The 13,949-nt window shown below is 38.3% G+C and overlaps 1 protein-coding gene across 1 annotated transcript; it reads right to left on the bottom strand.

Moving 5' to 3' along the window:
- Nucleotides 1-1,419: 1,419 nt before the first annotated feature.
- On the bottom strand, nucleotides 1,420-8,230 carry LOC141543976 (ubiquitin-associated protein 1-like). Its single transcript, XM_074269628.1, is given in 4 exon segments — nucleotides 1,420-2,582; nucleotides 2,584-2,884; nucleotides 8,020-8,137; nucleotides 8,182-8,230. Coding segments are annotated over 4 exon segments (1,566 nt in total). The 3' UTR covers nucleotides 1,420-1,484.
- Between the last annotated feature and the right edge of the window lie 5,719 nt (nucleotides 8,231-13,949).

The following is a 13,949-nucleotide window of genomic DNA, read 5'->3' as shown; positions in this document are numbered from 1 at the left end:
GCGGTTCTTGGGCCTGAGCTAAGAGAGAGCTCTGGGAGAGAGTTCCCCACCCCCTCCCTGGAAGTGCCTCAGAGGTGACTAGCACTGCTGTGCCTTGAGGGCGTTGTGTTCTAGGGGCTTCCTTGAGGTTTGAGATTGAACAGTAAAGATGGCACAAAGCCCAGCCTATGTGTCCTGGTGGGGCGTGGATGTCTGCAGCAGGTGACGTGAAAAGCCCCTGTGATCAAACTGGAAGAGTCTGCCAGAAACCGTGGTCCCTAGTTCAAAGGTTCTGCTTCTCTGGGACTTCTGGAGCTGAGTTCCACACCCTCCAGCTGAGCTAGGCACTGTGTGTTGCCTTGGGCCGTATCCTCCCACTTCTCAATTTCTTAACTAGTCTCAGGTGGGAGCTAGGGGCCACACCCCCCAGTGCCGAGATCTGCTGAGTCACCCCCAGGATCCGGGAAAATCTAATCTATCTTTGAATTTTTAAAGTAGTTTAGATTTCTCTTCTGTACTGCTATATTATAAGCAGAGAAGAGCTAACAGCCTGTGCCAGATTCCTTTATCTCAGTGGCTTCTCTAATCCCAGAGCCCCTCCCAGAGCAATCAGCGCAGTATGCTAGCACCCAACAGTCTGTGCTGGCCTCTCTTCTTTCTCCCCTGGGAACTGACCTTTTCTGTTGAAACTCCAGATTCTCTTCAGCTGGTAAGTCGTGCTTCCAGTCCTTGTGGTATCTATCAGTCCAGCGCTATTTCTGAGGCTGATTTATCTAATTGGTTGTGAAGGAGTAAGGACGTTCACAGAGTTGTGTGTTTCTTCTCCGCCATCTTGGCTCCACCTCTCTTCATGACTTTTTAAAAAAGTTTAGGAACCAGTGTTACACTAAGTTAGAATCTAACATGGAGTTCATTTTTAAGAAGGAAAAAAAAAAGTAAAATAAAACATCCTAAAAACCCTTTCCATTGCTAGATAGATATGGATTTAGTTCTGCCAGTCTAACTAACAGTTAAGACTGTTTTGTTCAAACACATGACATTCAGAGCAGCACTGACTACCTCAGAGTCTCAGAGGGAATTCCAGAACACCCCTGTATTTATTTCCTGTTCATGGCAAGGGTGAACACACCAACAAAGTTTGGTCTTTAATATATGTACATACAGTCCCCCAGAAAAATCAGGGCCAAGCTGGCAAGGGCACTTCTCAAAATACAAATAAAATTAATTAGATGGGTAGAGTGGGGGCCCATTTCCACAGGGATCAGACTCTCATACAGATCAATGTGTGTTAATAAGTCTCTAAAAGGCACAGAAGTACTCTTCCAGTCTCTTCCCCCTCCAACCCAAAACACAGCAAACCCAAAACAACGTTTTCTCCTCTTCCTTTAGGAGAGCGTGAAGCCACTGGAGGGGAGGGGGCCTCCAGGTTCTGATGGGAATACTTGGGGCCTCCCAAAGGGAGAAATGCTCCGTGGCAGGGTGCAGGTGGGCTGGGGGGCCTGTTCTCAGCTGGCTCCTGCCCGAGCCATGAGGTCTTCCAATGCATTGTCCTGGTCGTTGTTGTGTAATAATAAAACTTCCTTAATGACTTTCAGTTCAAAGCCCATTTCCTTAAATTTGCTCATTAAGTGAAGAAATTCTGTTGTCTTTTCCTCTGAACACTGGTACATTTCCACAGCTTCTTCTACCAGAATGGGATCAAAGCCCTTTTCACAGAGCTGTCCATGTGCAAATAAATAGTCAAGAACCTGCTCTATATTTTCTCCTTTCTTCTTCATGCCTTTCAAGACACAATCATATGAGTAGCCCATGTTGACCACTGTCTCCACACATTGCCGTTCACTGGGGGACAGTGCTTGCAGGTCCGAATAGGTTGCTGTACTTGAACCCTGTGGACAGCTTGGGGTGTTGGGCACTTGCAATGACCTGACATTGTGAGGGGTGACCGTCAGCACTGTGTTTGGAGATGACGACTCTTCTGTACATACTGACAAAACAGACAAGGAAGGCAGCTGGGATGAGGGGGAGAGTGCTGGTGTCTCCTTGCCACTGTCCAAATTTAAAGCTGAAAGTCCCAGCCCAAGGTATTCATTGATTTCACTAGAATTCCTCTGGGAGCAGGGCTTTAAAGAATTCAAGAAAGTGCCATTGCGGAGGCAGGTGGTGCTGTGAAAAGTGCTTGCAAGTTTTGCTGTCTTCTGCTGACTGTCATCCGAATCAAGTTTGGGGAAGGAAAGAGACTTGATATTGCTCACAGCAGTGATAGGCAGGAAGGACATTTTGGAAGACAGTGACATCTTTTCACAATTACCTAATTGTGGTAAAGTGATAAAGCCATTGGGTTTGTGAAGGGGCTTGAAATCCAATGCAGCCCTTTCCAGGGATGCCAAGACTTCCTGGTCCTGCAATACAGACCCAGACCCTCCTTTGGGTAAATTATTGTCTAAGATCTGAGCCACAATAGGCCCAGTTGTACCAATGAGAATGGTTCTCAGTTCTTCTTTCTCATCAATAGTTTTTAATTCCATGTTATCAAATGGGTCTTCTTCACATTAAAAGTCAGCAGGGTTGAAGTCTGCTTTCATGTGGGGTGGGCTGAGCTGAGAACCTTTGTTTTATGGAACTGCTGCTGACACGGGTTGGGGTAGGAATATTGTTGTGCTGTAAGCTGACAAGGATGGGGTTAATGGGAGGTGGCATTGTGGTTGGACAGTGTGTCTTTGAGAAGCCCATTTTGCTGTCACCCTCTGGGCCACTCTTGGAATTCACTTTGGCTTCTGTTTCTTCAGCCTTTCTCTCAGCTTCCCATTGAGCTTCCTGGATTTTCTTAATATCTTCTGCCCACTCAATTGTTTTTTTGTTTGTTTGTTTGTTTGTTTGTTTGTTTTCCAAGGAAAAGTCATACCACGATCATCAAGGGACATGGTTCTGAGGTGCTTTCCCTTTAATGAGGATAAGTTGCACTGCTGTTTCCCTCTTGTTCCAGGCAGGGTAAGCTTACTGTTTGTATTTCCCTGACAGCTTGTAAACAATCAGGCAAGGAGAATCCAATAGGCAGGCTAACTTTAGCTGGTGTTTTGAATTTGTCTCCTATCTTAAACGGGACATCATCAAGGTAACTGAAAGTCCCATGAAAATCTGAACCCGGCAGAGCCAAGATGGCGGAGAAGATACACGCCACTGTGTAAGCTCCTTTCTTCCCTTACAACCAACTAGATTTAATCAGCCTCAGAAATAGCGTTGGACTGATAGAATCCACAGGGACTGGAAGCACGACTTACCAGCTGAAGAGAATCTGGAGTTTCAGCAGGAAAGGTCAGCTCCCAGGGGAGGAAGAAGAGAGGCCAGTGCAGATGGTGGGGTAGTGGCACACTGCGCCAGTCTCGCTGGGGAGGGCTCTGGGATCAGAGAATCCACTGAGATAAAAGAATCTGGCACAGGCTGTTAGCTCTTCTCTGCTTATAAAACAGCATTTCAGAGGAGAAATATAAGCCACTTTAAAATTTAAAACTAGATTGGATCTTCCAGGATCCCAGGGGGAACTCAGCAGATCTCGGCACCAGGGGTGTGGCCAACATAGGCAATCCAGGCTTTTGCCTCGGGGTAGTTAAGAGATTGAAAAGTGGGCGGGGTGGTAACTCATAGTGCCTGGCTTGGCTGGCTGAAGGCTGTGGAATGGAAGTCCCAGAGAAGCAGAACCTTTGAACTAAGGACCGGGTTTCCTGGCAGACACTTCCAGTTTGAGCGCAGGGGCTTCTCACTTCACCTGCTGCAGACATCCACGCCCCACCAGGACACATAGGCTAGGCTTTGAGTCACCTTTACTGTTCAGTCTCAACCTCAGGGAAGCCGCTAAAACACAGCGCCGTCAAAGCACAGCAGTGCTGATCACCTCTGAGGCACTTCCAGGGAGGGGGAGGGGAACTCTCTCCCAGAGCCCTCTCTTAGCTCAGGCACAGGGGCCGCTGCATCCATCCAGTCTGGGAGGAAGCTGGTAATGAAATAAACAAATAATTTCCTACCCCAGGGACAGACCCCAAAAGATTTTTCAAGTATGAGCAAAAAGCCCAGAAAAACCATAGATTCCTTCTACACAGAGAAAGAGCGGGTATCCAAACCCGAGGTAGTTAACAGCAGAGAGTCAGCAGATAACAATCTAAAGGGGAACGATTTCTGCCCCCAAACACATAACTCTCTCCTTGAAGAGACTATTAAAAAGTTAAGAGAGTTTGAAGAAAAATGGGGAAAGGAAAGAGAAGCTATGAAATTGGAGTTGGAAAAAATAAAGAATTCACAGGAGATGCAGGGAAACAAAATTAGTGAATTAGAAAAGGTAAAAAAATCACAGGAAAGTAGGATTTCTGAATTGGAGAAGATAAAAAAGGCCCAAGAAAATAGGATTTCTGAATTTAAAAAGAAAATAATTCTCAAAAAAAAATTAGGGAAATGGAAAAAAATTCAATAGAGCAAAATAACTCATTTAAAAATGAAATTGGGCATTTACAAAAAGATCTAGAAACTGTGAATGAAGAAAATAACTCCTTAAAAGTCAGGATGGAACAAATAGAAATGAATGATTCATTGAGAACCCAAGAATCAGTCAAATAAAACAAAAAAAAAAAAAAAAAAACAAAAAAAACAAAAAAAGAAAAGCTGGAGAATAACGTCAAATACTTACTGGGAAAATCTATAGACCTGGAAAATAGATCTAGGAGAGATAATCTGAGGATTATTGGACTTCCCAAAAACTATGACCAAAAAAAGAGCCTAGATTCTATTTTACAGAAAAGTATCAAAGAGAACTGTCCAGAGATAATAGAAACAGAGGGGAAAGTAGATGTGGAAAGAATTCATCGAACTCCTTCTGAAATAGACCCTAAAAAAAGAACACCACAGAATATTGTGGCTAAGCTGCAGAATTACCACACAAAGGAGAAAATCTTGCAAGCAGCTAAAAAAAAACAATTTAAATACCAAGGTCCCACATTAAGGGTCACACAAGATCTGGTCCCACATTAAGGGTCACACAAGATCTGGCTGCCTCCACATTAAAAGATAGAAGGGACTGGAACCTGATATTCCAAAAGGCAAAAGATCAAGGATTGCAAACAAGAATAAACTACCCAGCTATGTTTAGCATCTTTTTCCATGGAAGAAGATGGTCATTCAATGACATAGAAGAATTCCATATGTTTCGAAGATTAACAGAGGAGGAAATAAATTGCTTAAATAGTCCCATTTCAGAAAAAGAAATAGAACAAGCTATTAATCAACTCCCCAGGAAAAAATTCCCCAGGGCCAGATGGATTCACATGTGAATTCTATCAAACATTTAAAGAACAATTAGCCCCAATGCTTTATAAACTATTTGAAAAAAATAGGGGATGAAGGAGTCCTACCAAACTCCTTTTATGACACAGACATGGTACTGATACCTAAATCAGGTCGATTGAAAACTGAGAAAGAAAATTATAGACCAATTTCCTTAATGAATATTGATGCTAAAATCTTAAATAAGATATTAGCAAAAAGACTTCAGAAAATCATCCCCAGGATAATACACTATGATCAAGTAGGATTCATACAAGGAATGCAGGGCTGGTTTAATATTAGGAAAACTATTAGTGTAATTGACCATATTAATAATCAAATTAATAAAAACCATATGATCATCTCAATAGATGCAGAAAAAGCATTTGACAAAATCCAACATCCATTCCTACTAAAAACTCTCGAGAGTAGAGGAATAAATGGACTATTCATTAGAATAATCAGGATCATATATTTAATACCTTCAGTAAGCATAATATGCAATAGAAATAAACTGCAACTTTTCCCAGTAAGATCAGGAGTGAAACAAGGTTGCCCACTATCACCATTACTATTCAATATAGTACTAGAAACGCTAGCCTCGGCAATAAGAGCCGAGAAAGAGATTCAAGGAATTAGAGTAGGAAATGAGGAAATCACACTATCACTCTTTGCAGATGACATGATGTTGTACTTAGAGAACCCCAAAAACTCTGCTAAAAAGCTATTAGAAATAATTCAGAATTTCAGCAAAGTGGCAGGATACAAAATAAATCCACATAAATCCTCAGCATTCTTATATATCACCAACAAAATGCATCAACAAGAGATACAAAGAGAAATTAAATTCCAAACAAATGTTGAGAGTATAAAGTATTTGGGAATCCATCTACCAAAGAACAGTCAGGAATCATATGAGCAAAATTAAAAAACACTTGCCACAAAAAGAAAGTCAGATTTAAATAATTGGAAAGACATTCAGTGCTCTTGGATAGGCCGAGAGAATATAATAAAGATGACAATACTCCCCAAACAAATCTATTTATTTAGTGCTATACCAATCAGACTCCCAAGAAACTATTTTAATGACCTAGAAAAAATAACAACAAAATTCATATGGAAGAATAAAGTTGAGAATTGCAATGGAACTAATGAAAAAAAAGTCAGAAGAAGGTGGTCTAAGTGTACCTGATCTAAAGCTGTATTATATAGCAGCAGTCACCAAAACCATTTGGTATTGGCTAAGAAATAGAACCGTAGATCAGTGGAACAGATCAGATACAAAGGACAAAAAAGGGTACATCTATAGCAATCTAATTTATGACAAACCCAAAGATACCAACATTAGGGACAAAAATTCATCATTCGGAAGAAACTGTTGGGAAAACTGGAAATTAGTATGGCAGAAATTAGATATGGATCCACACTTAACACCATATACCAAGATAAGATCAAAATGGGTCCATGATTTAGGCATAAAGAATGAGATCATAAATAGATTAGAGGAACAGAGAATAGTCTACCTCTCAGACCTGTGGAGGAGGAAGGAATTTATGAGCAGAGGAGAATTAGAGATCATTATTGATAACAAAATAGAAGATTTTGATTACATCAAACTAAAAAGTTTCTGTACAAACAATACTAATGCAAAAAAGATTAGAAGGGAATAAAAATTTGGGAAAATATTTTTAAAAGGAAAGGTTCTGACAAAGGTCTCATTTCCAAAATATATGGAGAACTGACCCTAATTTATAAGAAATCAAACCATTCCCCAATTGATAAATGGTCAAGTGATATGAACAGACAATTCTCAGATGATGAAATTGAAACTATTTCCACTCATATGAAAGAGTGTTCCAAATCACTACCGATCAGAGAAATGCAAATTAAGACAACTGTGAGATACCACCATACACCTGTCAGATTGGCTAAGATGACAGGAACAAATAATGATGAATGTTGGAGGGGATGTGGGAAAACTGGGACACTGATACATTGTTGGTGGAGTTGTGAAAGAATCCAGCCACTCTGGAGAGCAATTTGGAACTATGCCCAAAAAGTTGTCAAACTGTGCATACCCTTTGACCCAGCATTGCTGTTATTGGGATTATATCCCAAAGAAATACTAAAGAGTGGAAAGGGACCTGTATGTGCCAAAGTGTTTGTGGCAGCTCTTTTTGTTGTAGCTAGAAACTGGAAGTTGAATGGATGTCCATCAATTGGAGATTGGTTGGGTAAATTGTGGTATATGAAGGTTATGCGATACTATTGTTCTGTAAGAAATGACCAGCAGGAGGAATACAGAGAGGCTTGGAGAGACTTAAATCAACTGTTGCTGAGTGAAATGAGCAGAACCAGAAGATCACTATACACTTCAACAACAATACTGTATGAGGATGTATTCTGATGGAAGTGGAAATCGTCAACATAAAGAAGATGCAACTCACTTCCAGTTGAACAATGATGGACAGAAATAATTCTACCCAGAGTAGGAACACTGGGAAGCGAATGTAAATTGTTAGCACTACTGTCTATTTACCCAGGTTACTTATACCTTCAGAAGCTAATAATTAATGTGCAAGAAGAAAATGGTATTTACACACATATATTGTATCTAGGTTATATTGTAACACATGTAAAATGTATGGGATTACCTTCCATTGGGAGGAGGTAGTGGAGGGAGGGAGGGGATAATTTGGAAAAATGAATAAAAAAAAAAAAAGAAAAGAAAAGAAAATCTGAACCCGACTTCTTAGAAGCCATTTAGAATCCAAGCGCCGCTGCTGCCACCGCCTAGGCTTCAAAGTTTTTGCTGCTGGCCGGCCAGCTGAACATCCCCCCTCGGTCCCTGCAGCCCATACAGCAGACGCTAGGGAGAGTGAACGGCTCCACGTCCGGCTCTGCTCTCCCCGGGCCCAGCCACCACCACCACCGCCGCCATATTGTCGAGCATCGTTTTCAAGGGAAGAAGATGGACATTTGACAAAATCAATGAATTCCATCTATTCTTGATGAAAAAACCAGACATATATAAAATGTTTGATTTTTAAATACAGAACTCAAGAGATTTCTAAAAAGGTAAAAAGAAATCTTGAGAACTATACTTCTGCCATAAAATATGTAAAGAACATATGAATAATTTGTCCTAGAAACTAGAGGTGGAAAGGAAATTATACATAAAATAGTGTAAAGTGGTGGTACTACATCTCATGAAGAGGCAAAAGTAACCTATTATATCTGAGAGAAAGAAAGGAGGGAGATAAACTTAGTGTGTATCAATAGACATATTAGATTTATGGTGAAACTTCTTCCACTTCATTGAAAAGTGAGAGGGAAGGAGTAAGCTAAGGGGAAGGGAATACAGAAATTGTGAGGAAAAGGGGTAAAATAAGGGGAGGAACTTTAAGATGGGGGAGGGATACTAAAAAGGGAAGGCTGTGAAAAGCAAGTGGTGTTCACCAGTTTAATACTGGGTAGGGAGCTAAGAGGGAACAAAAGGTGAAAAGTATAAGCAGAGGTTAATAGGATGGCAAGCAATATAGAATTAGTCATTCTAACCATAAATGTGAATGGGGCAAACTGCCTCATAAAGAGGAAGTAGTTTGCAGACTGGATTAAAAGTCAGAATCCTACTATATGTAGTTTACAGGAAACACACCTGAAACAGAGTGATACATTCAAACCAAAAGTAAAAGGGTGGAGCAGAATCTACTATGCTTCAGGCAAAGCCAAAAAAGCAGGGGTAGCCATCCTCATCTCAGATCAAGCAAAAACAAAAATTGATCTAATTAAAAGACATAAGGAACTGCATTATATCCTACTAAAGGGTAGCATCAATAATGAAGTAGTATCAATAGTAAACATATATGCACCAAGTGGTGCAGCATCCAAATTCTTAAAAGAGAAATTAAGAGAGCTGCAAAAAGAAATAGACAGCAAAACTGTAATAGTGGGAGATCTCAACCTTGCACTCTCAAAATTAGATAAATCAAACCACAAAATAAATAAGAAAGAAACCAAAGAGGTAAACAGAATACTAGGAAAGTTTGATATGATAGATCTTTGGCAAAAGCTAAATGGAGACAGAAAGGAGTATACTTTCTTCTCAGCAATTCATAGTACCTATACAAAAATTGACCATATACTAGGACATAAAAACCTCAAAATCAAATTCAGTAAGGCAGAAACAATAAATGCATCCTTTTCAGACCACAATGCAATCAAAATTACATTTAATAAAAAAACAGGGGAAAATTGACCAAAAAATAATTGGAAATTAAATAATCTTATACTAAAGAATGATTGGGTAAAACAGCAAATCATAGACATAATTAATAACTTCACCCAAGAAAATGACAATAATGAGACATCATACCAAAATGTGTGGAATACAGCCAAAGCAGTAATAAGGGGAAGTTTTATATCTCTGTAGGCCTGCTTGCTTAAAATAGAGAAAGAAAGGCTCAACGGATTGGACTTACAACTAAAATTGCTAGAAAAGGAACAAATTAAAAATCCCCAGACAAACACAAAATGTGAAATTCAAAAAATAAAAGGTGAAATTATTAAAATTGAAAGTAAAAAAACTATTGAATTAATTAATAAAACTTAGAGTTGGTTCTATGAAAAAACCAACAAAATAGACAAACCCTTAATTAACCTGATTAAAAAAAAGGAAAGAGAAAAAGCAAATTGTTATTCTTAAAAATGAAAAGGGAGAACTCACCACTAATGAAGAGGAAATTAGAACGATAGTTAGGAGGTATTTTTCTCAACTTTATGCCAATAAATTTGATAACTTAAATGAAATGGAAGAATACCTTCAAAAATATAACTTGCCCAGATTAACAGAGGAAGAAGTAAGTAGTCTAAATGGTCCCATTTCAGAAAAAGAAATAAAACAACCTATTAACCAACTCCCTAAGAAAAAATCCCCAGGACCAGATGGATTTACATGTGAATTCTACCAAACATTTAAAGAACAACTAACTCCAATGCTATATGAACTATTTGAAAAAATAGGGATGGAAGGAGTCCTACAAAATTCCCTTTATGACACAGACATGGTACTGATACCTAAACCAGGTAAATTGAAAACTGAGAAAGAAAACTATAGACCAATTTCCTTAATGAATATTGATGCTAAAATCTTAAATAAGATATTAGCAAAAAGACTTCAGAAAATCATCCCCAGGATAATACACTATGATCAGGTGGGATTTTTACCAGGAATGCAAAGCTGGTTTAATATTAGGAAAACTATTAGTATAATTGGCCATATTAATAATCAAATTAATAAAAACCATATGTTCATCTCAATAGATGCAGAAAAAGCATTTGATAAAACCCAACATCCATTCCTACTAAAAACACTTGAGAGTATAGGAATAAATGGACTGTTCCTTAAAATAATAACGAGCACATATTTAAAACCTTCAGTAAATATCATATGTAATGGCGATAAACTGGAATCTTTCCCTGTAAGATCAGGAGTGAAACAAGGTTGCCCACTATCACCATTACTATTCAATATAGCACTAGAAACTCTAGCCTCGGCAATAAGTGCCGAGAAAGAGATTCAAGGAATTAGAGTAGGAAATTAGGAAATCAAATTATCACTCTTTGCAGATGACATGATGGTATACTTAGAGAATCTCAAAGACTCTGATAAAAAGCTATTAGAAATAATTCAGAATTTTAACAAAGTTGCAGTATACAAAATAAATCCACATAAATCCTCAGCATTTTATACATTACCAACACAATCCAACAGCAAGCGATACAAAGAGAAATTCCATTCAAAATAAAGGTCAATAGTATAAAATATTTGGGAAGATATCTACCAAAGGAGAGTCAGGAATTATATGAGCAAAATTACAAAACACTTGCCACAAAAATAAAGTCAGATTTAAATAATTGGAAAGACATTGAGTGCTCTTGGATAGGCCGAGCGAATATAATTAAGATGACAATACTCCCTAAACTAATCTATTTATTTAGTGCTATACCAATCCGACTCCCAAGAAACTATTTTAAAGACGTAGAAAAAATAACAACAGAATTCATATGGAACAACAAAAGGTCGAGAATTTCAAGGGAAGTAATGAAAAAAAATTAAATGAAGGTGGTCCAGCTGTACCTGATCTAGAACTATATTATAAAGCAACAGTCACCAAAACCATTTGGTATTGGCTAAGAAATAGACTAGTTGATCAGTGGTATAGGTTAGGTTCACAGGGCAAGATAGTGAATAAAAATAGCAATCTAGTGTTTGACAAACCCAAAGATCCCAAAATTTGGGATAAAAATTCATTATTTGACAAAAACTGCTGGGAAAAGTGGAAATTAGTATGGCAGAAACTAGGCATGGACCCACAGTTAATACCACATACTAAGATAAGATCAAAATGGGTCCAAGATTTAGGCATAAAGAATGAAATCATAAATAAATTGGAGGAACATGGGATGGTTTACCTCTCAGACTTATGGAGGAGAAAAGATTTTGTATCCAAGGGAGAACTAGAGACCATTATTGATCACAAAACAGAAAATTTTGATTACACCAAATTAAAAAATTTCTGCACAAACAAAACTAATGCAAACAAGATTAGAAGGGAAGTAACAAATTGGGAAAACAGTTTTACAGTTAAAGTTCTGATAAAGCCCTCATCTCCAAAATATACAGAGAATTTATTTTAATCTATAAGAAATCAAGCCATTCTCCAATTGATAAATGGTCAAAGGATATGAACAGACACTTTTCAGATGATGAAATTAAAACTATTTCCACTCATATGAAAGAGTGTTCCAAATCATTATTCATCAGAGAAATGCAAATTAAGACAACTCTGAGATACCACTACACACCTGTCAGATTGGCTAAGATGACAGGAACAAATAACGATGAATGCTGGAGAGGCTGTGGGGAAACTGGGACACTGATGCATTGTTGATGGAGTTTTGAAAGAATCCAACCATTCTGGAGAGCAATCTGGAATTATGTCCAAAAAGTTATCAAAATGTGCATACCCTTTGACCCATCCGTACTACTACTGGGCTTATATCCCAAGTAAATACTAAAGACGGGAAAGGGACCTGTATGTGCCACAATATTTGTTGCAGCCCTTTTCATAGTGGCTAGAAACTGGAAAATGAATGGATGTCCATCAATTGGAGAATGGTTGTGTAAATTATGTTGTATGAATGTTATGGAATATTATTGTTCTGTAAGAAATGACCAACAGGAGGAACACAGAGAGGCTTGGAGAGGCTTACATTAACTGATGCTGAGTGAAATGAGCAGAAGTAGGAGATCATTATACACTTCAACAATGATACTGTATGAGGATGTATTCTGATGGAAGTGGATATCTTCAACATAGAGAAGAGCTAATCCAATTCTAATTGACCCATGATGGACAGAATCAGCTACATCCAGAAAAGGAACACTGGGAAATGAGTGTAAACTGTGAGCATTTTTGTTTTGTTTTGTTTTGTTTTGTTTCTCTTCCCAGATTATTTTTACCTTGCGAATACAATCCTTCCTTTGCAACAACAACAAAATTCGGTTCTGCACATATATATTGTACCTAGCATATACTATAAGATGTTTAACATGGATGGGAATGCCTGCCATCTAGGGGAGGGGGTGGAGGGAAGGAGGCGAAAAATTCGGAACAGAACGGAGTACAAGGGATAATGTAAAAAAAAAATTACCTATGCATATATACTGTCAAAGAAAATGTTATAATTATAAAAATTAATAAAAAAGAAAAAGAAAAAGAATTAGTGTATCATTAGCCTGTGAAGGAAATCAAAAATGCAGGTGGACAAAGGAAGAGGGATTGGGAATTCTATGTACTGGTTCATAGTCATCTCTCAGAGTTCTTTTGCTGAGTGTAGCTGTTTCAATTCATTGCTTCTCTATCAGAGCTGATTTGGTTCAACTCATTGTTGAAGAGGGACATGTCCATCAGAATTGATCATCATATATATTGCTGTTGAAGTATATAATGATCTCTTGGTCCTGCCCATTTCGCTCAGCCTCCGTTCATATAAGTCTCTCCAGGCCTTTTTGAAATCATCCTGCTGATCATTTCTTACAGAACAATAATATTCCATAATATTCATATACCACAATTTATTCAGCCATTCTCCAATTGATGGGCATCTATTCTGTTTCCAGTTTCTGGCCACTACAAAGAGGGCTGCCACAAATATTCTTGCACATGCAGGTCCCTTTCCCTTCTTTAAAATCTCTTTGGAATATAAGCCATACTAACACTGCTGTGTCAAAAGGTATGCACAGTTTGATAACTTTTTGAGCATGGTTCCAAATTGCTCTCCAGAAAGGTTGAATGTATTCACAATTCCACCAACAGTGTCTCAATGTTCCTGTTTTCCCACATCCCCTCCAATATTGTACATTATCTTTCCCTGTCATTCTAGCCAATCTGACAGGTGTGTAGTGGTATTTCAGACTTGTCTTAATTTGCATTTTTCTGATTAATAATGACTTTTCATATGGCTAGAAATAGTTTCCATTTCTTCATCTGAGAATTTTCTGTTCATATACTTTGGTCATTTATCAATTGGAGAATGGCTTGATTTCTTATAAATTAGAGTCAATTCTCTATATATTTTGGAAATTAGGCCTTTCT

The sequence above is a fragment of the Sminthopsis crassicaudata genome, chromosome 5, assembly GCF_048593235.1.
Source record: "Sminthopsis crassicaudata isolate SCR6 chromosome 5, ASM4859323v1, whole genome shotgun sequence".
In the NCBI taxonomy this organism is placed as follows: domain Eukaryota; kingdom Metazoa; phylum Chordata; class Mammalia; order Dasyuromorphia; family Dasyuridae; genus Sminthopsis; species Sminthopsis crassicaudata.
This window is presented reverse-complemented; position numbering and strand designations above follow the sequence as displayed.